General features: G+C 32.8%; 1 protein-coding gene across 2 annotated transcripts in view; it reads left to right on the top strand.

Moving 5' to 3' along the window:
• Window positions 1-23,807, top strand: part of LOC133191685 (phospholipid-transporting ATPase ID-like) — a 43,090-nt gene extending 19,283 nt beyond the window's left edge. The window contains exons 6-23 of one of the 2 annotated variants that reach the window (XM_061327419.1): window positions 4,088-4,222; window positions 6,867-6,937; window positions 7,156-7,238; window positions 10,858-11,105; window positions 13,976-14,205; window positions 14,731-14,893; window positions 15,159-15,248; window positions 16,648-16,807; window positions 19,272-19,354; window positions 19,612-19,713; window positions 19,953-20,072; window positions 20,324-20,421; window positions 20,524-20,702; window positions 20,867-21,135; window positions 21,300-21,483; window positions 21,703-22,010; window positions 22,339-22,584; window positions 22,840-23,807. In XM_061327419.1, the coding sequence (XP_061183403.1) occupies window positions 4,088-4,222; window positions 6,867-6,937; window positions 7,156-7,238; window positions 10,858-11,105; window positions 13,976-14,205; window positions 14,731-14,893; window positions 15,159-15,248; window positions 16,648-16,807; window positions 19,272-19,354; window positions 19,612-19,713; window positions 19,953-20,072; window positions 20,324-20,421; window positions 20,524-20,702; window positions 20,867-21,135; window positions 21,300-21,483; window positions 21,703-22,010; window positions 22,339-22,584; window positions 22,840-23,493 (3,423 nt within the window). In that variant the 3' untranslated portion in view covers window positions 23,494-23,807. The remainder of the gene's footprint in view (window positions 1-4,087; window positions 4,223-6,866; window positions 6,938-7,155; window positions 7,239-10,857; window positions 11,106-13,975; window positions 14,206-14,730; window positions 14,894-15,158; window positions 15,249-16,647; window positions 16,808-19,271; window positions 19,355-19,611; window positions 19,714-19,952; window positions 20,073-20,323; window positions 20,422-20,523; window positions 20,703-20,866; window positions 21,136-21,299; window positions 21,484-21,702; window positions 22,011-22,338; window positions 22,585-22,839) is intronic. The other variant, XM_061327420.1, reaches the window with a different exon arrangement.
• Window positions 23,808-26,066: the final 2,259 nt, after the last annotated feature.

Here is a 26,066-nt window from a genome sequence, read left to right as displayed (position 1 = left end):
TTTGATTTTTGCCTTAAGGTCAGACGACATATTCCTCAATAATATATAATTTTTCCCAAGAATTTGTCAATGAAGTACTGCTACTTTAACAAGTTTTCACACAAAAAAATTGAGGTACATTAGGCCAAATAAAAAAATATGTGTCGTTCCAGTTATCCGACCTTCCCTATTTTATACCCCCGACCCTAAACTTTTTTTGGGCAATTTTCATATTTTTTCCGGAATTTTCCCCGATTTCCATCAATGGCTCTGGTTTAAGTTTTAGTTTCAGCAATGACGGCCTCCTTGCAAAACATAGTGCAAGTGTTTAATAGTATTAAGTCCAAAGCAAGCTAGCATGTAGGTGTCCCCTACCAATATTGACTAGTATATTATAACATCACATCTAAATGCCATTTGCAAAGCAGTGATAGGTATTATTTAGAAAAATTAAGAAAATCATTTTGTTAAAAAAAAAAAAAAAAAAAAAAAAAAAAAAAAAAAAATCCCTACCTACCTACCCTAATTTTTTTGGAAGTGTAACCGGAACCACACATATTTTTTTGTTTGGCCTTACCAGACATTTTTGCAAGAGACAAGAGGATGGTATTTCGCATATTACCAGGTATACTAATGGAAATCATTACCATTGCCAATATCGCAATTTTTCGAGTATTTAATTTTGATACATTTTGAAAACACTGTAGAAATCCCAAGATAATGATAATTATGATTAATTTGTTGTATATTACTTAGAGATAGAAAACAGATATTTGAGGAACGTGTCGGAAGACCTTAAAATTCATGAAGTGAAATATATATACCGGTAGCTGAAAAATTTAAAAGATTTCTGGATGAACTGAAAATGAGTGCCAAAGAGAAACATCATAATGATGTTGGTATAGTCTTGCCGTGTGGCGATAGATGAGACATAATGGTTTATTTGTTAGCTCACCTGAGCCGAAGGCAATGGGCAATCAAAGTTTTATAAAGTAATATGTAGGAAAATCTTTAAAAATCTTTTTCTCAAGAACAGCAAAGCCATGATTAGTCATATTTATATGGAAGCATTCTCAGGTAGTGTAGATTCAAATCTGTTCAAATCATGACCTCGGGGGGGTTATTGTGAGACCACAATGGATGATCAGTTACACATAATAATACATAGGAAAAATCTTTAAAAATCTTCTTCTTAAGAACAGCAAAGCTATGATTGGTCATATTTATATGGGAGCATTCTCAGGTAGTGTAAATTCAAATTTTTAAAGTCATCACCCCTGGGGTTAGGTTGGGGCAACAATGGACAATCAAAGTTTTAACTAGGAATACATACTAGGAAAATCTTTTAAAATCTTTTTCTCAAGAACAGCAAAGCATTGATTGGTCATATTAATATTGAAGCATCATCAGGTAGTGCAGATAAGTTTGTTCAAATCTGGATCCCTGGAGGTAGGGAGGGGCCATAATGGACGAACAAAGTTTAAACAAGGAATACACAGGAAAATCTTTATAATTTTTTTTTTTTCAAGAACAGCAAAGCCATGATTGGTCATATTAATACTGAATTATTGCCAGGTAGTGCAGATTCAAGATTGTTCAAATCTGGATCCCTGGAGGTAGGGAGAGGTTGCAATGGGGGATCAGATTTTTACATCAGAATATATAGGAAAGATCATTAAAAATCCTATTCTTAAGAACAGCAAAGCCATGATTAGTCATATTAATACAGAAGCATCTTCAGATAATGTAGGTTCCAGATTGTTCAAATCAATCAATAACCCCGAAAAGGGGGGGGGGGGGGGCAATAGAAGATAATACTTATACAGGAATATTTTCTTTAAATCTTTTAAAGCCATTAATAGTCAAAGAAATATTGAAGTATCCTCAGTTATTGTAAATTTGAGTTTGTTCAAATTATGCCTCCCCCCATTAATAGTAAATAGGTTGGGACCACTTGTGTATTTAAAGTTTCAAAACTGAACCGATTTCTGCTTTTTCCTAGCCAAAGTGCTCAGGTGAACGATGTTGCCCATATGGGCCTCTTGTTTAATGTTTTAGAAAGTATTGCACATATCTTAATGAGGAAAAAGACAAAATAGATACAGGTAATTATATATAAAAATTTTTTTTTGATAAGTTTTGATTATTAAAGATTAAACATAATTACTTTTGGATCGTGTGTATTAAATACAATGTAATTGTTAACTTAAGTTGTCTTTAAGCTTTTGCACTAAAACGGAAGATGATGACTCTCAAAAACTTAAAAAGATATCGTTATTGAAATAAAAGTATGAAATAATTTCCTGATGATATCTCTGAAAGTGTTTTTAGTTTTTGTGATGAAATTTTATATCAACTTCCTTATATTCACTCGAACACCCCTATTTACTATGAGGTCAAGGTCAGGATCAGATATTTTACACATGTATTAATTGGTTTCCAGTGCTAACTTTAGTTCTTTTTGAGGTTTGCAGTGAAAAGTAAAGACGGTTGACTCTCCCTTACTTAAGAAACAATTTAGAGGCCAAAAGGTGAAAAGTTTAGGTCACAAATTCATATATGGTATAAAATGGCTTCTGTATTTACTTCAATACTCATCTACAACTAAAATTTAAAACCGATTTCTATTGATTTATTTTGTCCTTATTAAAGCAGGAAACACAGATTCACTGAGTTAGTTTATTAACTGTTGGTTAAGTATAGCCAAAAGTTTTCAGATAGAAATTATGTCAACATACCAGATAAAACATGGCCTTTTTATTTTGAAAAGAAAACTAATATTTTAGCAAGCTGCTTGATGAAAACAAGTATGTAATAATCATTTCTTTTACCCCTAGTCACATTAAGACCTACATTTTAACATTTTTTTCTCCTGATAAATCGTTTTCTTTTTCTTACTAACTTAAAACACTGGTACATGCATTGCAGTTTGTCCCTTACACTCTGACAAATATACCAAAAAGCATGAGTTTTCCATATCAACAGGTTAATTTTCCTACCTTTATTTGAATAACTTTGGTGGTAAGATTTTTGTAGTAGTCTAACATTTGATAAAATTGCATTGCTGTCTGTTTATGCCTTTTCTTTCTTCTCTTACCTAAAATTAATCAACATTATTTGTGAATGTTGGTAGAGCTGTGTTTCATCAACTCAAATAGATATATTGGGTAGTTGTATTATTTATATATTTATTTCTCCTAAATTTATAATCAGTATGATAATTTTGTTACTTCCTTCATGTAATTGACTGGTTAATGATAGTAATATGCAATACTTAATCTAATTGAATTTTGATAAGTGATTCTTATGCATATAACAAATACTATAATTATGCTTGCACATTCAGTACAATTATTCACTATTTTCTTAGCAATATATTTGTATGCATACTTTATCTTTGCATGCACACTTGAGAGCAGTAAGGGGGTAACTCTGAACTATGAACTTGAATTGCCATGTATCAATTTTTAGGAAGGAAAATCAGTTGTCCTACAGGTGTATTATTTTCTTTAAAATAAGATAATTGGGTGAAAAATGTACAGGAAATCAGGGAAACATTTGATTTCACAAGATTAGGGGTAATATTGATTCACAGTAGATATGAAACTGTGGATTTTATGAAAAGCTTCTATATATAATATGTGGGGGGGGTTTTTTTGGTAAAATATATATTTTTATTTTCTTAAACTATATTTTTTTTGGAAGGAAATTTTGGGTAACATTGTATCATTGATTTGGGGGGGGGTGGGGGGGGGGTGAAAAAATTCTGTGTTAGACAGAATTGGAAATGCATGTACTCAGGTTTTCTAAAATTGGATGAGAGATCATGTTGCCTAGCAACATTATTGAAACAAAGTAGAGATGATAGAATTTATTTTTTTTGTGCAAATAAGGCAAATAAAGATGCTGAAAGATAAATTGTGATGTAATCCTCTTGGATGACATGTTAAGCCATGAGAATAACACTGAAAATTTGATTCTGTTTCATAGCAACTATTTAAACATTGATTTTCTCCCAGATTTGTTATGTAGAAAAACATGCTTACTATTACAAAGGAGATGATGTAAAATAAAGTGTTTTTTTTAATATATATTTTTATAACAATAGCAAAGACACAGAAATGATGCTCTGGTAAACAACAGAAAATCCTGGGTTTTACGGGATGGCAAACTGATGGAAGAACGATGGCATAAAGTTGTTGTTGGTGACATCATCAAAATGGAGACCAATCAATTTGTTGCTGTAAGTGAAAACTCTAAAACACACATGATGTCCTTGAATGCACTTATGCAGTAATACAGTGGGAGAGGGCCAAAACGAAGAGGAATTGGTTTTCAGTTATAACATCCTTAATTAAGAGATGAATTTAATTTTTGAAAATTCTTGAGGGCATGAACTACGACGCTTCACGCCTGCATATATTATGAAGCGTGTTAGCACTTCAGGATAAAAATGCAGGCATGAAGCGTTGTAGTTCATGTACCTCATGAATTCTCAAAAATTAAATTCATATCTTATATTTACATTATTTTTCTGATGACTTGCCACATATTTTTGAAAAAAAAGTTTGCACTAATTTTTTTTTTTACTTCAATCACATCACAATTGAAATATTCTTACTCATCCCACAGTAGTTCATGAGAACATGAACTTTTTCTAATTTGCAAAGAATCTTAAGGAAAAATATTTGGATATGTAATTATTAACTTATATATGATGGGTTGCTAAGTTTGGTGAAGATTGAATTTCTTGAACTGTTATTATCTGCTTTCATGACCCAAATAGTATTAACGAAATAGATGCATGTTAGTTAATATGGGGTGATGTCACATTTTTCATGTATGTAACTGGTCAAGTTTGATTGAAACCATTGCTCTTTGAATCCACAAACATTTTTATAATGTTGTCCATGGAACATTATGCAGGTGAGTAGGGCACCCAGGTTTAAATCAGATGTCAGAAATCTGCTACACAGTACACATCAAGGTTTAAATCGGATATTGGAAATCAAAAATCAGCCAAAAACCCATGATTTGAAAAACAAAAAACAAAAAATACACCAGACTGATCCATTGAACCTGTGAAGTACATTTTTCTGTGTAGTTAGAGCCCCAGTTAGCAATGTTAAAGGATGTATTGATATTTTATATCATAAATGAAGGTCTCAGACACTAATTGTGATCCATGTTTAGACATTTTATAGATTTAGCTGCTTAGTGAGTGTAAAATTAGGATTTAAATGGATGGTGCCATTATTGAATGAATTTCTGTTTTAAATTGTCGCTTTGATAGAAATTGTGCCTTGGTGTGAATATTTGCTCAAAATAAATTCAGATCTTAAAATATTCATTTCTCATACCAATTTAGACAAGGGATTATTTATAGATATATAGCTAAGAGGAGATTTCCCTGTTTTCAATCTTCTCTGTTCTTTCCTCAAATATACAGCTTGTTTTTAACCTTGCTTTGAAGCAGAAAGTATTTTACAGTAAAGTTTATAATCCTTTCTACCATAACTAATTAAAAAGTATTGATAAATATTGTGTGCAAGTACCTATTGACTGATAAATATGTGCATAAATAAAGGTCTTCAAACTTAAGTCAATTTAATCCCTAGATATGAAAAGTAAATGATAGCATAATCAAGTTTTTAATGCACAATATTTATTCAGTGCATATTTTACTTTATATTAAATTGTGTTGAAAGCTTTGGCATTTATAATTTTATAACACAGATGGGAAGATCAAAAGGTTAAAGTATTAATTTTATTGTGACGTCACATGTTGAATACAAACATATGCGAAAAATCAAAATTCAAACTGAGTCACTGAATAGTAATGGTTGCTCAATCAATTTAGCTATGTCAAGTATGATGTGTATTATTTAAAGCAATATGAGCTGCAACTTGGACATTGGAAATTTTTGTTGCAATATTGTAAAGAACTTTTTCAATGACAGTTAAAAGAACGTTACTTTGTAAACTTTTATAATACTTAGATATACCATTGTACAGAAATCTTTCTTCTGAAACAAATACTTTAAGTATAATTGATCATAAAGAGGTTACATACAGGTTTATTATAACAGCACATTTTGACAGTAAAATAAAATCCTCAAAAATGCAGCTCATATTGCTTTAAACAACCATAATTTAGTCGAAGAAGTGATATTTTATCAATTTACCATGAAATTGATAAATGTAAATATAAGTATTGAATAAATGTAAGTATTGAATAGTACAATTTAGACTCATCATCATGTCAAAATATGGAGAGCTTTGCAGATATTTTTTTTAGAATTCAATAAAGTTTGTTACTCAATTTGTCAGCTCAGCTGTCCTTGTTATGACATGATGAATGTAAAAAATTTACAATTCATTGCTTAATTTAATTCTACTAAATGGGATGTTTGTCATTGTTAGGTAATACTTCTGCATGAATTCAGAAAATCCATTGGTGGGTGGGTGGGGGGGGGGGGGGGTGGAATTATTTAGATTTTTAACTAGCACATACTGTGCTTAATAAATCTCTTTTTATTCAAGAGAACTTTATCTGCACATAATTATGTAAAGCAGTTTGCTCATGAAAATTTCATTCTCGCATACTTTTTTTACCAGAAGTCATGAAAATTTTGTCTTGCTTGCTTATAAATTCCAATTACCTAGCAATCTCACAAAAATAAGGTGTTGCGAAAATTAAATGACCTACAGTATGCAGTAATGGACTGGGAGAGGAGTCAGTCCTTTAATTGTTACAAAAGTCATAGCATAAAATCATTTCTTATACCAACTCCAATATCATGAAATTAATTAAAATATGGATTTAATATGCTACATGAACTGGGTTGTCTCTCTCTTCAGTTAATTTTTTGTGGTGGTATTTTTAGGCTGATCTCTTGCTTCTGTCTACAAGTGAACCTCACAGTTTGTGTTACATAGAGACAGCAGAACTTGATGGGTAGGTTACTGCAGAAATCATCTCTAATGTATTACTGCTACTAAATTAACTTGTACATTTAAACTGAAAAACATCATATGCATGTTGTCTTAGATATATTTTGATCACTGTTATATGATGTAAGATTTTTATTTGATATGTATACCTTTATGTATGTTTATTCCATTTGGAGTGTCATTTCTGTATGTAAGTTTACTCCTTTTTCACTGTAATTACAGGGAGACTAATTTGAAGGTGAGACAGGCTATTCCGGAGACTGCAGAACTTGGAGATGACATATCACAGCTTTCTAGATTTGATGGTAATTTAATCTATCAACAGAACTCTCCTTGAAGTAGATCAGTTACTGTACATCACCTTTTACAGCTTGTTTCACTGTATATAAATGGGGGAAAATGGAAAGCTTGCTTATATAGAATGTAGGCAAAATTTTATAATAGAGGGCATTATTGTCAATGTTCTGTAGTAAAAACATAGATTTAGGGGACATACATGTACTTGATGAGTTTGATCTTTCCACTGTTGTACTCGGCCACACACAGATGATGTTTGTCATCCACACTTAATCCATGTGGATTCTTCAAGTTACAGTTGTCTATGTAACTGAGGAATAGCCCTGTCTGGTCTATGATATGAATGCAGTGATTATCACTGTCTGATGTAAGAATCTGGCTCTGACTGTCTGTTGTGATTCCATAAGGTTTAAATGGGTTTTCTTTCGTAGCACAGGGATGACCAGTGTATCTAAATTGGAGGCTCCCAGCTTTGTTGACTACAACAACTGCACTAGCTTCACTGTCAGCCACACAGATATCTAAGTTCTTGTTTTCACTTATGTATTTTATTTTTGAATTCCCTGAATAGAATGGTTTACCCTCTTCATCAAACTGAATGGTTTGGATCTCATAGGACTCATAGTACCGAACTACTTTCACCTGTGTTTCTTCATCATTACACATAGTTACCAGAAGATCACCAGAGAGGCAGACACATATGTTTCCAGGCTTCCAGGATTTGAATTTCACCATTTTTTTCACTGGTCCCCTTTTCACCACATTTATTGTTTTTGCTACAGAATCAGAGTACAAAAGCTCCCCGGACTGCTTGCTTGCTATATCAGCAGGCCACATTCCAGAGGTGGTCATGATATTTTTCAAGCAGGATCCATTCTGGTCAAACTGTTTAATTGTGCTTACTTTACCACTGCTCCAAATGTGCCCTGAATTCATGCAGGCAACATTGCAAAGTTTCTGAAAACCAGAAGAGAAACTGGCTACAAGCTCTGGTTCATCAAGAAGCTGAGTTGATGATAAATACCCAGGAAGATTTAGAGTGTCACCCTCCCTCTGTGTTGTAATGGGAAAAACTTCCAGAGATCCAAAAATTTGGACTATTTCTTCCTCCTTGATTGAACCAGCAGTAAAAACAGGACTTTTCACTTGCAATTTTGGGGGAAGTTTTCTAAAATTTAGAAATTTAGTTTGACAATCCAGTGTTCTGATAACTTCATTTGAACACAATGTCCCATTGTTTTCATCTATTGCTTCCCCAATGGCTACAATTTTATTCTTTATCAGTGATAATTGTTTTCTCAAGGCATAGACCTGATCTTTACGGATTTCATCAATCTTAGCTTGGAGTCGGCTTACAGTGAGGTCAACCATTCTGTGCACTTCATCTCTATGCTCAGATATCATTGTAGTGATTTTTTTGTATTCACTTTCAAGATTTTCCAATTCACTCTCAATATTACTCACTAAATTTTCATATTTTGGGAAAATAACATCTTGTAAGGCTTCTGTATCTTTTTCTATTGCTTTCTGTCTGGATCCAAAAACTTGAGACATTTGCAAGAACAAATGTCTGCAGTGCTTTTCAGAAGAAATGCAATTAGAACAAACAGGAAGATCACATTCCTTGCAGAAAAAGTGACAATATTGGCTGGAATGGTCAATGCATTTTGTGAGTATCAAGGAGGACTTGTGCAAATCGAGACCTAATATTTGATGTTCAATTCTGGAGTTTAATGACACATGATTCCCAATACAGGCCTTGCACAAACTGGCTTCACAAGATTGGCAGTACACCTGCACTACAGCAGTCTCACAAACTTCACAACGAGTCACATCCTGGGCTGCAATGTGAGGGTCCATTCTAACAGTGGACCTGTAATTGAGTTTTGATTGGAAAGCTGAATTCTTGTTAAAGTGAAACTGCAAATTATCAGATAACCATTTCTATGAAAATCAGGAAATTAAAGTTTGCTTATTTTTTTTTTTAAAGAATATATTTAGATGCTACAATATCACACTCGAGCTAAATAATAAGTATAGAAGATGCTGAAAATCATCTTTATATGGCAAGGACGAAAAATTAACAATTAAAACTTACCTTTTATTGAAAATTATTTGCTGCTGATATATAAGGATTATGTGATGTGATACATGTATCTATGTATACATGTAATTCCTGTTCAGTGTTTTGTGAAAATGATCTATTTCCTGATAAGCTTTCCTTATTTGATAAATGCAGCACTTCCAAAAATTCAACACAAAATGAATATTAAATTTAGATTTGAAAGCCTTTCTTGCAAATTCCTTGAATCTTGTTTCCTGATTATAAGATCTAGGAGGATACTGTCTTTGGTCTGTCACAAATTTAAGTAGAGTCTTCATATTTGGCAGAGATCAAGTTATACATCAAGACCAAAGGTCAAGTACATTGCATCACTGCTATAAGATTTGTGCTTTATATAGAAGAAATTTTGTGAAGTCTACTTTTACTCTCAAAGTAATCATACACTTTTGACACTATTATATAATCTTTTTAAGAAAAACAAAGTTTTCTCAAAAGTTTTCTATTTTTGAAAATTATTTATAGTTGCTTTTTTGTGTGCTTAGTTCAGCAACAGAGCAAAATGATACTGACTGTCTACATGTATTTATATATATACAGGATGTTTCATCAACATACATGTCCTGACTTTTGATCTCTATATTTTTGCACAATAATAAAATTTTTACAAAATTATAACTGTATTTTATAGCACATTTTCCGGCAATATAATTGTGATATAAAAAATATAAAAAAAAACTTAGTTATATTTTTTCCATTGAAGTTTTGATTACATCTTCAAAAAGCAGGTTATCAGGGTTTTTTCTCCAAAAAATAGTTCTATGAATGTTTTGAAATAATTAACACAAACAGAAAATATCCAAAATCACAAATACTAGTGCATAAGATTTTGAAAAAAGAAGTATTCATATGAAAACCATCTTTCTAGGAAATAGACTTTTTCAAATGATGTCAAAATATATGCCATACAGGACTTCAGAGATAAAATTAGGATGTTGACTTAAAACATTGCAGCTTTTTCAAACACACAAAAAATGCTGTTAAAATTTAAAACTGCTGCTGAAGTTCAAACTTTAAAAATGCCTGTCTTAAAAAAATAATTGATTCAGCATTACTTCAACTTTCATGTTGTTAAAATTGTTTGGTTATGTGGTTTTCGTTTTTGCAAAAAAAAATTTTAATTTAATACTCCTTTGTAAATATGTACATTACAAAACAAACTGGACATAATTTCTTCACATCTTTTCATCTTTCACATTTTGAAGACCAGTTTATAAGTACTGTCTTTGAAATAAATAGAGACACCAAATACAGTGTATTTATTAAATATAGTTATGGTTTGAAGTTTAAATGACATTTATTTTCAAAACTGAGAGCATGCTTATAAGCTTTTTTTTTGGGGGGGGGGGGGCTATTTGATATGCACATGTTAATATATGTGTACTGTTAGGTGAATACGTGCATTATTCTCTCAATAAAAATAAAGAAGCAGTGACCTTTTATACAGTGTCTCTGCTGAAAACTCAATGTTTAACTGTATACTGCATATAAAAACTATTTTTCAGCCGAAATAAAATGTGAGGCTCCGAACAACAACTTGAGTAAATTTGAAGGCACCATGACTTGGCGAGGGCAAAAGTACTCTTTGGATAATGAGAAAATTTTGTTGAGAGGCTGTGTTCTGAGGAATACCCAGTGGTGCTTTGGACTGGTTATATTTGCAGGGAAGGATACCAAACTCATGATGAATAGTGGCAGAACAGTCTTCAAAAGAACACATATAGACCGACTCATGAATCTTATCATCATTGGGGTAAGTCAGATTCTTTAAAACTTTCCTGTAAGAAATCATCTCATAATCAGTGCAGGGCCAGCATACCAAGTACTTCACACTTATTGACCTAGAGTAAGACATGACCCTGAAACAAGATCATTTCAAATGCTACTGGTAGGTTATAGGGTAATGAAAGTTTTAGACATTACTTTTAATTTTGTGGTGCAAACACTGGATCAGAAAAGTTGTAACTTAAGTGATAGCTTTCTGACATAGTGTAAATTCTAAACTGTTCAAATCCTGATCCTGAAATTGAGGTACCATAGGGAAAAAAATAATTAGGGCCCCGCTCTGTGGGCGCCCTATAGTGATCAGTCCGTCCGTCCGTCTGTCTGTCCGAGATCTCTTGTCTGGAGCATATCTTCTCTCTCCTTGGCCCAATCTGGCTCATACTTCACCCACAGAGTGTCCTTGGGTAAAGGGTGTGCAGTGACCTTGAACCATATTTCCAGGTCCAAGGTTAAGATCATAGCAGAATTATATGAAAAATCCTTGTCCGGAGCATATCTTCTCTCCTGTTGGTCCAATGTGGCTCATACTTCACTCACAGAGTGCCACTGGTCAATGGATGTGCAGTGACCTTGAACAAAGTTTCTAGGTCAAGGTCAAAAATAGTCTCTCTGTTTAAATTCTTGTCCGGAGCATATTTTCTCTCTCCTTGGCCCAATCTGGCTCATACTTCACCCATAGAGTGCCTTTGGGTAAAGGGTGTGCAGTGACCTTGAACCATGTTTCTAGGTCTTAGGTTAAGGTCATTGCAGAATTATATAAAAAATCCTTGTTCAGAGCATATCCTCTCTCCCCTTGGTCGAATGTGGCTCATACTTCACTTACAGAGTGCCACTGGTCAATGGATGTGCAGTGACCTTGAATGAAGTTTCTAGGTCAAGGGTCAAGGTCAAAAATAGCCTCTCTGTTTAAAATCTTTGTTCGGTGCATAATTTCTTTCCCTTAAGTCCAGTCAGCCTCAAACTTTACCAATTGACTTAGGGTATGGAACATTTGTGATCTTCCTTCCATATTTTGATAGAGGATATGCATCAATTTTCATAGAGGATATGCAACATTCGTGATTTTTGTGCCGTATTTTTGATAGAGGGGATGGAGCACTCGTGATTTTTGTGCCATTTTTTATTATAACAAGGATGACATAGAAGCCCTTTAGACTCAAACAACACATCCCTTAATAGTACACAAATGTTCCTCTTCAAAATAAACCCTTTCAACTACCTTACATTTTCATGTTTGTTGCTGAAAGCGGGGCCCTTTGAGATGGCCACCATCTCAATGATATCTAGTTGTAAATATGTATGTCATAATGTGAAAAAAATCTTCAAATAATGTTCTCAAAAGATGGGCCATGCTTAGTAATATTAATACAAGTACATGTATTATCAGGTTGTGCAGATTTAGTTTGATCAAATCATGACCCCTGGGCTTATGGTGGCCACAATACAGGTTCAAAATTTAAAATGGGAATTCATCAGAAAAAAAAACAAACATCTCCTTGATAACTGCAGGGCCATGATTACTCATATTAATATGCAAGCATCCTCAGGTAACGCAGTTTCAAGAATGTTAAAATTTTGGCCCCTGTGGGTAGGGTTTGAGTCACAGTACAAAGTTTCATAGGGTTCAAGTCACAGTACTATTTCAAAGTTTTAACAATGGAATACAAGGGGAAAAATCTTAACAAATCATCTTCTCAAAATCAGCTGGGTCATGATTTTGTGCAAGCATTCGGGTGTAGTGCAGATTCACATTTGTTCAAATCATGGCTCATGGGGGTAGGGTGGGGCTACAATAGGACATGAAGGTTTTAAATAAGAACATATAGGAAAAAATCTTTTTAAAATCTTCTTACGAACAGCAGAGTCATGAAATAAGTCATTTCAATATGCAAGCATCCTCATGTATTGCAGATTCAAGTTTGTTCAAATCTTGGTTCACAGGGGTGGATGAAGCCACAATAGGAGCCTAGTATATCCAAAGTGACTCAGATGAGCATTGTGGCCCATAGGCCTCTTATTAAATTGATGAGTGTAGTCAAACATCAGTTTTTTATTACATTCTTCTTTTCCTTGATTTTTACTACACATAAATATTTCCTTATTTTGCACAAAGTTTATTTTTTTGGAATAGATCTTCATGTAATTTCCTGCACAGATATATTTCTTTCTCAAACAGGTATATTAAATAACATTTATTTCTTGAAAATCATTTTCTTTTTTCCCCTAATGGACATTAAAAAATTTCAGTATATATTTATATAAAAATGTTCATTATCCTTGGACATTAGGCAGGTGAATTGTTTGCATGATTGTAATGAGCAGTTAACCTTCTAAGAAAAAAATGCAATTTATGTTGCTTAATTATGTCCTGTTGGTCATGCTCATACCTAATTATAATAATACATGTTCTTTATTAATAGAAGGTAACACGATTAGTGCAAGGTACTAGTCTTCCTCAGGACCTTCTTAATTTGTTCCTTTTAATAAATTGAGTCTGGTGACTAAAAAGGAAGTGCTTGGACAAGAGGACATACATGTTTATTTTAGAAAATGTTATATTTACTATTATTATACTTTCATGTTAAATTGTCAAATATGATTGGTTTTAAAAAATACTGTTACTCTACTGCCTGCGTAAACCATGCCCTCCGGGTAACATTAAATAGCAACAATTTTCTTTTAAATGCATTCTAAATACATTCATTATAACAAAGAAATATTACATGTTTATTTAGGGTAACATATGAAATGGTTTTGGCAGGATAACAATTTCACGTTACCCTAAAAAAGTGTATTATTTTAATAAAATTTCTAATTTCCAATATTTTTTCTGTTTAGATTTTCATTTTGCTTCTTGTCATGTGCCTGACGATGACCGTATCATGCGGTATTTGGGAAACCCTGGTAGGAACCAAGTTCACAGTTTATCTTCCCTGGGAGTCCTTTGTCCCTGGCTCAGCAGATAAACCAGGGAATGTGACAGAGGGAGCTACCACCATCTCTCTACTGGTCTTCTTCTCCTACATTATCATCTTCAACACTGTGGTTCCTATATCTCTCTATGTCAGGTAAACAGTTGTGTCTGGTAGCGATTGCAAATGAAATACATGTACCTTAATACTATGTGTGTATAAAATTTTAGCTCTACTGGTAGAAGAGCTTGTGCATTAGTAAGCTGTCTGTCATCTGTACATCTGTCGACCTGTCTGTCTGTCTGTAAACAATTTTTCAAAACATTACTCCTCCAATAGTTTAGGTCTGATTTTAGTGAGACTTGATACACAAGTAGACTTTACTAACTAAATACATAATTCTGAATATTGGAGTTTGATTTTGATGAACAGTATTGCCATAGTTACTAAAAATAGAAATTTCTGTGAAATACTTTCAAAACGCTCTTCCTACAAATTTGGTCTGATTTCAGTAGAACTTGCTACAGAAGTACTAGTAGACTATGTAAGATACATAAGTTTGTATATCATCAATCAGTTATGACTTTGATGAACAGTGTTGCCATGTTCTTATTTAGAATCAATCAAATTCATCTTGGAGTTGAACAGATCCCTTAAAGCTCATCTTTCCTTGTTTTGCAGTGTGGAAATGATCAGACTGGCCAACAGTTTCTTGATTAACTGGGACAACAGAATGTATTATGAAAAGACCAACACACCAGCCAAAGCTCGGACGACCACACTCAATGAAGAGCTGGGTCAGATCGAATACATCTTCTCAGACAAAACAGGAACATTAACACAGGTTCTTCATAAAATTATGAATTTTTAAAAGCCTACTGCAATCTTAAATTGAGAAGGACAAGAGATTATTGGTATTATCTGTACATTTTCAAGATTTACGTATGAATATCAAAACTCATGAAAGATATAAACTAGCAAAAAAAAAAAAAAAAAAAAACTAAAAAAACTAAAAAAAACTCCAAAAAGAAAGATTTATTTGCTAAATGAATAGGTCACCTTTGTCCTTTTTAAACTTTATTTGGAGAGTCTATTCTTTCTTACTTCAGAATATTATGACATTTAATAAGTGTTCCATTGATGGAAAGTCCTATGGAGATGTGGTGGATGAGTATGGAAATCCCTTGGATATAACTGAGGTAACGTTTTAAAAACAGTGAAAAAAATAAATTTTGATCCATCCTGTGTAAATTTTTTTTTTGGTCTGGTTCACCATACTCTAGATTTGCTGTGGCTGATAAACTTATGTGTTTCTAGAGGATATTTACTTGTCATGAGAAAAAGTATTTTTAAAAAGATAATTAGAATTTTTAAAATAAACTGTAGATAATTATCAGAGATTTTAACAAAGTGAGTATCAGTATTATGTAATTTTTTTGATCATTTATTTCTGTTTTTCAACTTTAAACTTTCATAACAGCAAATGACATTTAAAAGGTATTGCTGAGACAAAAGAATTCACAATAGGTTAAATTTGCTGCTTTTGAAATAAGACATTATACATATTAACAATTGCCTTTTGTAGATAGTCTGTACCTGTGACTAGAGTTTAATATATATATATATATATATATATATATATATATATATATATATATATATATATATATATATATATATATATAGGATCTCCCATGATTTGTAGTTGGATATGATTTTTATCCAACGAGTTGTGTGTTTTTTATCCCCGAGCCTAGGCGAGGGGATAAAAACACACAACGAGTTGGATAAAAGTCATATCCAACTACAAATCATGGGAGATTCTTTTTATTCCATGTTAAATACTTCACATCCAATGTTTTACACTGTTTTATATAGGACTCCACTTTATTTTACTTCATCACTCTAATGCGAAAACCATTGTGACGTCACAACTGCACTTAACTGTGGAATATGAAAAATTTATCCAATGAGTCATATCCACGGGATAAAGGGGTAAACATGGGATAAAAATATATATATATATATATATATATATATATATATATATATATATATATATATATATATAAAAAGCCAATACTAAGTGATATTTTCTAAATATTTCACAAAATTAATTTGTTGTAAATGATAGCTATACATTGGAATACCCACATGAGAAGTTCATATTGATTTTCTACTTGCGGACATGATAAAACTGTTGCTGTTGATTGTTGAATGAAATTGCTTTAGATTTTTACATGTTTTGTTTATGAATTTTGTAGTGTGTTTCATGTGACAGAAATTTAAATGACTTTGCACTTCGTGGTTTATTGTTAGTTCTGATTTCAAAATCTATTAAGATAATTGTTAAATGTATAGTTTAAGTACTGGGGGTATGGGTAAGATTTGATGGTATTTGTATTTCAAAGGTTGATCATGTTAAATAAAATGGACAATGTAAACAAAGATAAAAAAGAAAATGAATGAAAAGATGCTGAAATTATTCTGAACTGTAGGACACTCTAAGGACATTTGAATTTTTTTTTTAAAAATTCATCAAAAACAACATAAACTCATGTATTGATGCTATATGGTCATCTTTGTCTCTTTTAACAGCAAACTGCTAGAGTGGATTTGTCAAACAACCCATATGCTGAGGAGAATTTTGAGTTTTATGATCAGCGTTTATTGGATGCTGTACAGTCCAACAACCCTCTAGTTCATGAATTCTTTAGAATCCTTGCCCTTTGTCACACAGTCATGCCAGAAGTCACAGGTAATATAAATGACTGTATTGACTCACTATGTTAAGTGCCCCCAGTAAAACATCTCACCTTTTCAGAATAAAGAAGACTTTTCTTTCATAACATACTATGGTTATTAGCTCTTCTGAGCCAAAGGCTCAAAGAGCTAATGCTATGGCCATTTGTGCGGTGTGCATAAACTTTTTAGAATATGGGCCATAACTCAAGAACCCCTTGGCCAATTATTGTCAAATTTGTCACAGGGTATCCTTGGCCCAAGGGCCCCCTTTTATACTAAAACTGGGGTTGTGACCCTTAAACAAGGGGAGATAATTAGGAAAATAGAAACAAAAGTACTGGTTGCTAAAAAATCTTCTTCTCAAGAACCACTGGGCAGATTATCACCAAACTTACACAAAAGGATGAGGATATGTTGTAGATTAAAATTTGCACGGGGATTTACCCTGGGGCAAAGGGCGTGGTCTCAAGGTCACTTCAAAGTTGACCAAAAATTACATTTTATTAAAATGTTGATATTTTGCTTACTATAAGGACTAGGATCATCAAATCTTGTCAGTTGGTGCATCTAAGGACCTCATATCATGTTGACTCAAAAGTAGGTCACGGTGACCTACTTTTTAAATTTTGCGGCCATTCTTTTTCAAAATGATTTAGAGGCATATTTTGAACAATTTAAGGCCTATGATCATCAAACTTTGTCAGTTGATGCATCTTGGGTCCTCAAAGTACGTCAACTAAAAAGTAGGTCACCTTGACCTACTTTTTGAATTTTATGGCTAATCTTTTTTAAAACAATTAAGGTCATTAATTCGAATACGGGGAGGCTTAGAATCATTAAATCTTGTAAGATGATGCATCTTGGGGCCATAAAACATATTTATTAAAAAGTAGGTCACAGTGACCTACTTTTTGAACTTTGCAGGCATTCGATTTCAAAGCGTTTTAGAGGCATAATTTGGACATTTTAAGTCCTATGATCATAAAACTTTGTAAGTTGATGCATCTTGGGTCCTCAAAAAAGGTCAACTGAAAAGTAGGTCACCGTGACCTACTTTTCAATTTATATGACTATAATTAAATATTTCAGGTACTAATTGGCTTAGAATCATCAAACTTTGTCAGTTGATGCATCTTGGGTCTTCGGAGTAGGTCGACTAAAAAGTAGGTCACAGTGACCTACTTTTGAAAATTTATGGCGTTAATTAAATATTTCGGGTACTAATTGGCTTAGAATCATCAAACTTTGTCAGTTGATGCATCTTGGGTCTTCGGAGTAGGTCGACTAAAAAGTAGGTCACAGTGACCTACTTTTGAAAATTTATGGCTTTAATTAAATATTTCGGGTACTAATTGGCTTAGAATCATCAAACTTTGTCAGTTGATGCGTCATGGGTCTTCGGAGTAGGTTGACTAAAAAGTAGGTCACCGTGACCTACTTTCGGAAAATTTATGGCTTTAATAAAATATTTCGGGTACTAATTGGCATAGAATCATAAAACTTTGTCAGTTTAGGCGTCATGGGTCCTCGGAGTACAACAACTGAAAAGTAGGTCACCGTGACCTACTTTTGAAAATTTATGGCCTTAATCAAATATTTCGGGTACTAATTGGCTTAGAATCATTAAACTTTGTCAGTTGATGCGTCTTGGGTCCTCGGAGTACAACAACTGAAAAGTAGGTCATGGTGACCTACTTTTGAAATTTTATGGCTGTATTTAATATTTTCAGGAATTATTTGGCTTAGAATCGTCAAAATTTGTCAGTTGATGCATCTTTGGTCCTCCGAGTAGGTTGACTGAAAAGTAGGTCACTGTGACCTACTTTTGAAAATTTATGGCTGTAATTAAATATTTTGGGTACTTATTGGCTTAGAATCATCAAACTTTGTCAGTTGATGCATCTTGGGTCTTCGGAGTAGGTCGACTTAAAAGTAGGTCACAGTGACCTACTTTTGAAAATTTATGGCTTTAATTAAATATTACAGGTACTAATTGGCTTAGAATCATCAAACTTTGTCAGTTGATGCATCTTGGGTCCTTGGAGTAAAACAATTGAAAAGTAGGTCACTTTGACCTACTTATAAAATTTTATGATTATAATTTTAAAAAATATTTTAGGTATTAATTGGCTTAGAATCATCAAACTTAGTTGATGGGTCCTCAGAGAATGACAAGTGATAAGTAGGTCACCATGACCAACTCTCAGGTACTAATTGGCTTAGAATCATCTTGGGTTCTCAGAGTGTGAATTGGAATTTCAAGGGTTTATGTAAATATACAGGATACTTCGAGGCTTCAAATAGAAGTGATAGGTTGTACAGTTTATCAGAAGAGCGATTCAAGGCCCATGGGCCTCTTGTTAATTATTCAGTACTGTAGTAGCTGTACTATACTTTAATTCTCACAACTGTTATTCTGGTACTGCAAACCTCTAACAATCAAGTGTCACAATGTTTATCGTACTCTCTGTCACTAGATGGTGTGTTGGAGTATCAGGCCCAATCTCCAGATGAGGGAGCCCTTGTGTCTGCGGCAAGAAACTTTGGCTTTGTTTTCAAGGTTTGTGTTGCCATCAGTGAAACTTACCAGCTGAGACAGACTTTAAAAAAACTTACACTTGTTATTTAGTACATGTAAAGATTTACATATTCAATTAATGTTTGTACTCTACACATTTGTGATAGATGGACACTTTTTTTCATACAAATATGGAGTCTAAACTTAGCCAATAGAACCCTATCTGAGTGAATCAAATACAAGTTAATTTCAATTTTTAAATTAAATTGATAAAAAAAGTTTTCATATCTGTTTTTCAGTCACGTACACCTCACACAATCACAATTGAGGTCAATGGAAAAGAGGAAGTTTATGATTTACTGTGTATCCTGGATTTCAATAATGTCCGAAAGCGAATGTCTGTAAGTATGAAATATAAGTACTTAAGTATAAATATGTAAGAATACCTGAATTTATCATTTGTATAACATCTTTATTGGCTTCAGTGAATGTTTTCTGACCCTCAGAAGCATATTCATTTGTTAATACATGCTAAGAATTTCTATACAGACCTTGGGATATTTCTCTGATGAATGTCATACTTTTCAAATATATGTACATTTGTAGAAAATGTTAGTTCTATGATATTGCTCCATTTTAGGTGATTGTGCGAAAAGATGGAAAAATGCAGCTGATGTGTAAAGGAGCTGATAATGTGATATTTGAACGACTTGACAAGAAATGTGCAGAATCGAAAGAAATCATCACCCATCATTTAAATGTAGGTTTTATAGTATCTACAGAGAGATAAGTATGTTAAAATGGGAGGGGGTTGAATTACAAGTAATCTGTTTATCATTTGCTTTGTGTTAGCAGCTACCTGTAATTAATGGAGTGAAAAAAATTAAGTAAGCTCCAGGTTTTCTTAGGTTTTGGAGGATTAATGAAATACTAGGTATATACATGTACATGTAATACAATGCCTATGAAATGACATCATCCTGATAAAAATTCATGAATAACTCTTTGTAGGAATTTGCCAATGATGGTCTTAGAACACTTTGCTTGGCTTCAAAAGATATATCTGAGGATTTCTGGAATGTGTGGAAGGTCAAACACCATGAAGCAAGGTAACCCTGCTGATCAGCTAGCATCATTCTAAGCACACATGACTTTACATTTACAAGAAATACTCAACAAAACAGGTGATATATTATGTTTGTTTCTGACAGCACAGCCATGGAGGACCGAGATGAGAAATTATCCCAAGTTTATGAGGAGATAGAACAGGACATGTTCCTGGTTGGATCCACTGCTATTGAGGACAAATTACAAGATGGAGTCCCAGAGGCAATAGCTAATCTAGCAGCAGCTGGGATAAAGATCTGGGTGCTTACAGGGGATAAACAGGGTACATACTGAATTTGTAAAACCAATCTGTGTCTCGTTGATCCTTGAGAATGTAAGGAGTGCGATATAGTTTCAGAAATGTGCAACTTTGCTACATGATTGATTTACTTGTACAAAGGAACTGAGAAAAGAGTTCAATGTACAGATTATGGTAACATCTTTCAGAAACTGCCATTAACATTGGATACTCCTGTCGTCTGCTTACGGATGAAATGGAGGAAACTTTTATTGTGGATGGAGAAACAGCACCTGAAGTCAAGAAACAGATGTCGGACTATCTTCGTGCCATTAAAGACCACAAGGCAGAGAGACAAAATGAGGAGAGGGTTCACATTGCCAATGGAGGAGGTGTCAGTTTTGATGGATCCACAGCAGACTTAAATGTAGACATGCCAGGTGTGGACTTTGCTCTAGTCATCAATGGACATAGCTTGGTAAGTCAAAACTTCTGTAAGACTTTTTGGAAACAGTATTTATTGTGTAAATGTGATAGATTTTTCTTACAAAGCTAATATTCTCATTCCCTTTGAATACCCACACTGTGTGCAACATGGCCCTTAGTAGCTGCTGTTGGTAACTTAGATCCTTGTATTTTCAGTACCATGCTTTGAGTGCAGAGCAGGAGAACCTGTTAGTAGAGTTAGGCTGTAGCTGTAAAGCGATTATCTGCTGTCGAGTCACTCCTCTACAGAAAGCGCTGGTGGTGGATCTTATCAAGAAAAGCAAGAACTCCATTACACTCTCTATTGGGGACGGGGCTAATGATGTCAGCATGATCAAGAGTGAGTCCTGTATTTTATGCAGAAAGAATTTTTTGAAACTGACTGTCACTTTACAGAATATTTTTTTATGTATTCATTCTCTCCTATTACCTTTAAGGTTACCAGGCTTATTGTATGAAACACAACATATGCATAAATGTATTTACTTTCCATCTGCATCAATTATTAAAGGAATAAAACACAATTTATACATGTATCATTCTTTGTTTTTGCCTACAGCTGCTCATATTGGAGTTGGAATCAGTGGACAAGAGGGAATGCAGGCTGTTCTGGCTAGTGACTACTCAATAGCACAGTTCCGATACTTAGAACGTTTACTTCTGGTGCATGGACGCTGGTCATACTTTAGAATGTGCAAATTTCTGAAGTATTTTTTCTATAAGAACTTTGCCTTTACACTGTGTCATCTGTGGTTTGCATTTTTCTGTGGATTTTCTGCCCAGACTTTATATGATCCATATTTTGTGTCTTTCTATAATGTGTTTTATACGTCCATACCAGTTCTAGTCCTGGCATGCTTCGATCAGGTAGGGAAATATGGGTGGCAAGCCATTCATTTTGAACAATTTTTTGGCAAAGAAATGTTTATTATGATAGAATTTTTATATGTGTTTTTTTTTTCATTCAAAGAATAAAAGCACTCATACATACAAATATATTTTATTGTTCATTTATTATTCAGGTTGCACATATTTGAAATTCATTTCATTCTGAAATTGAAAAAATAATTATTCAGTGCTTACACAATTAGAAAACATACTTTTAAATGGAGTGGAAGTTTAAAAGTTCAGAAGTACATAGTTTGTGTATATACACATGTATTCATTTTTACTGATAATGTTTGACTTTCTACAGGATGTCAATGATTACTACTCACTAAGATACCCTAAGCTATATACACCAGGACTGCTGGACTCCATGTTCAACAAGAAAGTGTTCGCTTTCAGTGCAGGGGAGGGAATCATCACATCATTAGTGCTCTTTTTCATACCTTACTTTGCCTTTAAGTATGGCGTCCACTATGATGGCACAGATCTAACTGATCACCAGTCACTAGGATGTGCTGTTGCTAGCACACTAGTTGTGGCTGTTAATTTAAGGGTAAATTTATATCTTTTGACGATTTTTTTTTTACTAATCTCATACATGTAAATTACAGAAGATTAAAGATATTGTTTATACTGGTATTTGTTTTCCCATAGTTTTTACCTGTAAAACCATAAGCTTTTTTGAAAACAGTAAAATTTTATTTTAATTTACTTTGGTAAATGTAATTTTGTTATTTATAGATGTAAAATAATTCCTTAAAACACTGATATTAGTTTATACATTTGTGTATAATCTTTCTTATTCCAGTGTGCAATGGATATGACATATTGGACAGCTTTCCATCATGTGGCAATATGGGGGAGTATTATATACTACTTTTGTTTCATAACAGCCATGTATGCAAGTTCCTTTAACTACACGTATGAAGGTGTCGCCTACCAGGTGTTCTCATCAGCCCAGTTCTGGTTTACACTGCTTCTAACCTGTACCGTACTGCTGTTACCTATTATTGCCTATAGATTTTACTATATAGATGTCCATCCAACGCTCTCAGATCGCATCCGTCTGAAGCAGAGATTAACAAAGTCCAAATCACGCTCAAAGGATCTTCACATAAGACGTGCCTCCACTCTTCGACGCAGCACAAGATCCTTGCGTTCGGGTTATGCTTTCGCGCACCAGGAAGGCTTTGGTGAACTTATTACTAGTGGTCTTAATATGCGACAGCGAGTGGAAAAAAGTGAACAGAAAAACTCTGTAGAGTTGACTAAGGTGAAAAAGATTGATACTCCACCCTTGCCTGATTATAAAGATTTGTACCAAGAAAATAATAATTCTAATGGCGCCTCAAATGTTTCTGTTGGCGAAAACAGTACAACAGCAGTAGTGATAGAAAACCATCAACATCTTGATCATCATCATGATCCGGATAGACATGTTGTGTTCTGTGAAAAGCTTTAATGGAACATTTATAGTAAATTAATTTATTTTTGAAAGTAAGAGAGACTGTTATCTGTTGTTATTTTAGATAGGGAAGTTGTTAGCTAGAGGAAGTTAATGATGAGTGTTACTTTTCTTTTGTCATGTACCTGGTACCATTGCATATTAACAATCAGGTTCTAGAATTTGTATCATTATTTTTAGAGACAACAATTTTTCTTTATGTATGAATATATTACATTTGTATTTATGATTTAATCAACAAAATCAAATACTTGAATATTTATATTAAATTACATTTTTTTGAACATGGAAAAAGGTATATATTTCTGGTTTTCATTTCAAAAGGACATTATTTCATGTTGTAAAATTCACATAGAAGTGCCAATCGATATTTTTCTTTCTTTTTTTTTGATATTTATTCTCACTTACTATGGTTAAGTTATACATGTTATTCACTTTAATTTGTTTTCTTCTTTTTTGGATTTTTTTCTCTCTCTCTTGGGCTTTGGATCCAAGGAGAGTAATAAAAATGGCCACCATATGTGGTACATTGTTGGATCTTTATGTTGTTGTTTGGGAACTACTTCTTGTGCATTTATATAAACTCTGTTGACAGGATGTTATTGAGAGCATATAAAAGCAAGAGTACTTTTTAGCCATCTATTCCTCATAATTTAACATTGATGTATACATTGATATTTATCATTTTTACCTAACCTTTTAAAAACCTTGTATTTTTTGCATTTTTATTTATAATAAATGTATGATTGGGCATATATCATTTTAAATGAATTGGAATAGCTAATTTCTTCAGTGGCAATATGTCCCTTTTGTGATAATTAATGTATTAGAAAAAATTAAATATTTGTTTGCCAAATCACATTGGATCAATTTTAGTATTAAAAAAATTAAATATGTAGGTTTCATTTTTTGTTTTTAATAAAAAATGTTTGATTTTCTTTAAAGGGATTTGAATCATATTTTCATAAGTCAAAATATATTTGTTAAAGAAATGTATTTTAAGATATTATATTTTTATAAGGAATAACAATGCTAACTTGCTGTCAGGTATCAGTATTCTTTGAGAATTGTCCAGCTGCTCAAAATTGTATTCAACTTTTGCCATCCTTACCAATTTTTTTTAAGGCATTAAAAATAGTAAAACTATACCCTGAAAAATCTCAATATGTAAATTCATGTTTGATTGAAGGTATCACCCTTAGACGTTTAGAGCTTACTTTGATTCATGATAGGTGTTCAGTTTTTTTCCAAGAGAATTTTTTTTATTTAAAGAATGTGAACATTGTGGCCTCAAGCCTCTAATTAATAAATGACCCACTTTGACTTACAGTCTTGTTACATTGAATGATGTGTAGTGCTTTTTTTCCAGGCAATCACAAAGTCTAAATAAATTTATGTAATTTGTTGTATTTTAAATATTAACACTATTTGAAGTACCAGTATAAAGATCTTCTTTGGTTCAAAAGGTATAAGTCAAATAAAATGGCTTTTAAAGGGCCAGTTGAACACAAAATGTAAATGGTTTGACAAAGCTTTCTCCACGAAAATCAGTCTTTCAAGTACGACAAAAAAAAAAAAAAAAAAAAAAAAAAAAAAAAAAAAAATAACAAACAACAAATTAGATTTATGTTCTGAATAGTCCAATAAGTTTTAAAGCAAATGGGAGAGAGGCCTAGTTTATCCATGGATACGGGTACCAATTATTCTTGTATGTTAATTGTATCAGTTTCTGTTGAGCAAATTATTTTTATTTGTGTTATTTCTTTCTGAGTCAGAGTAGAACTGTTTATTTTTAATTTACATATCATCATCATCAGAATCTGTGCTTTATATCTTTCTTGTTTTTACTTGTTAAACTATCATTCATTACTTTATACATGTACTTGGTTTACAATTAATAAGGGTGTATATTGAAAAAATAGTCACAAAACTGTAAATGTGATTTTTTTTTTTTTTTTTTTTTGTGTTTGGAATGTAGCTGAGACATCTACCTGTGCAATGCTGTCCAAAACTTCCAAATGAAAAATATTGTAAAATGAATTTGAAAAATGAATCGAATATCTGTTCATTCAGTGAAGTACTGCATGTGTTCTTATTTTATATACATATTTAATCACATTATACACTAATATAAAGTATTAAATTATTAACTTCACCAAATGATAAATTCACATACATATGGTGAATGTTCAAACTGATGGGGCTAATTTATGATGTGATTACCAAATCATAACTATCAGATATGCTGATTGAATGTCAAAGTTCTAAGTTCACACTGTGTGACGTGATTTCTGTAGATCTTCTTGACTTCAACTGATATGGTAATTCTCTTGTGTGTCCTTGATTTTCTTACAGTTGTAAATTACTAGGAAATACAGTTCAGAAATGAAGAATTCAAAAATTAACTTGTACATTTTTTCTTTATTTATTTGATTTCATTCCCTGTCATGATCTATGATTTTTGTTAAGTTTTATTTTTGTTCTATAAAGTTATAAAATGTTTGATGGCTATTTAGAGTTGCCCTCAGTTTTACCTTTTACTTCTTACCTTCTAGTAAAGTTTTTGATGT

The sequence above is a fragment of the Saccostrea echinata genome, unplaced genomic scaffold, assembly GCF_033153115.1.
Source record: "Saccostrea echinata isolate AGI-Se365-2 ecotype Australia unplaced genomic scaffold, CSIRO_AGI_Sech_v1 ptg000024l, whole genome shotgun sequence".
NCBI lineage: Eukaryota > Metazoa > Mollusca > Bivalvia > Ostreida > Ostreidae > Saccostrea > Saccostrea echinata.
This window is presented reverse-complemented; position numbering and strand designations above follow the sequence as displayed.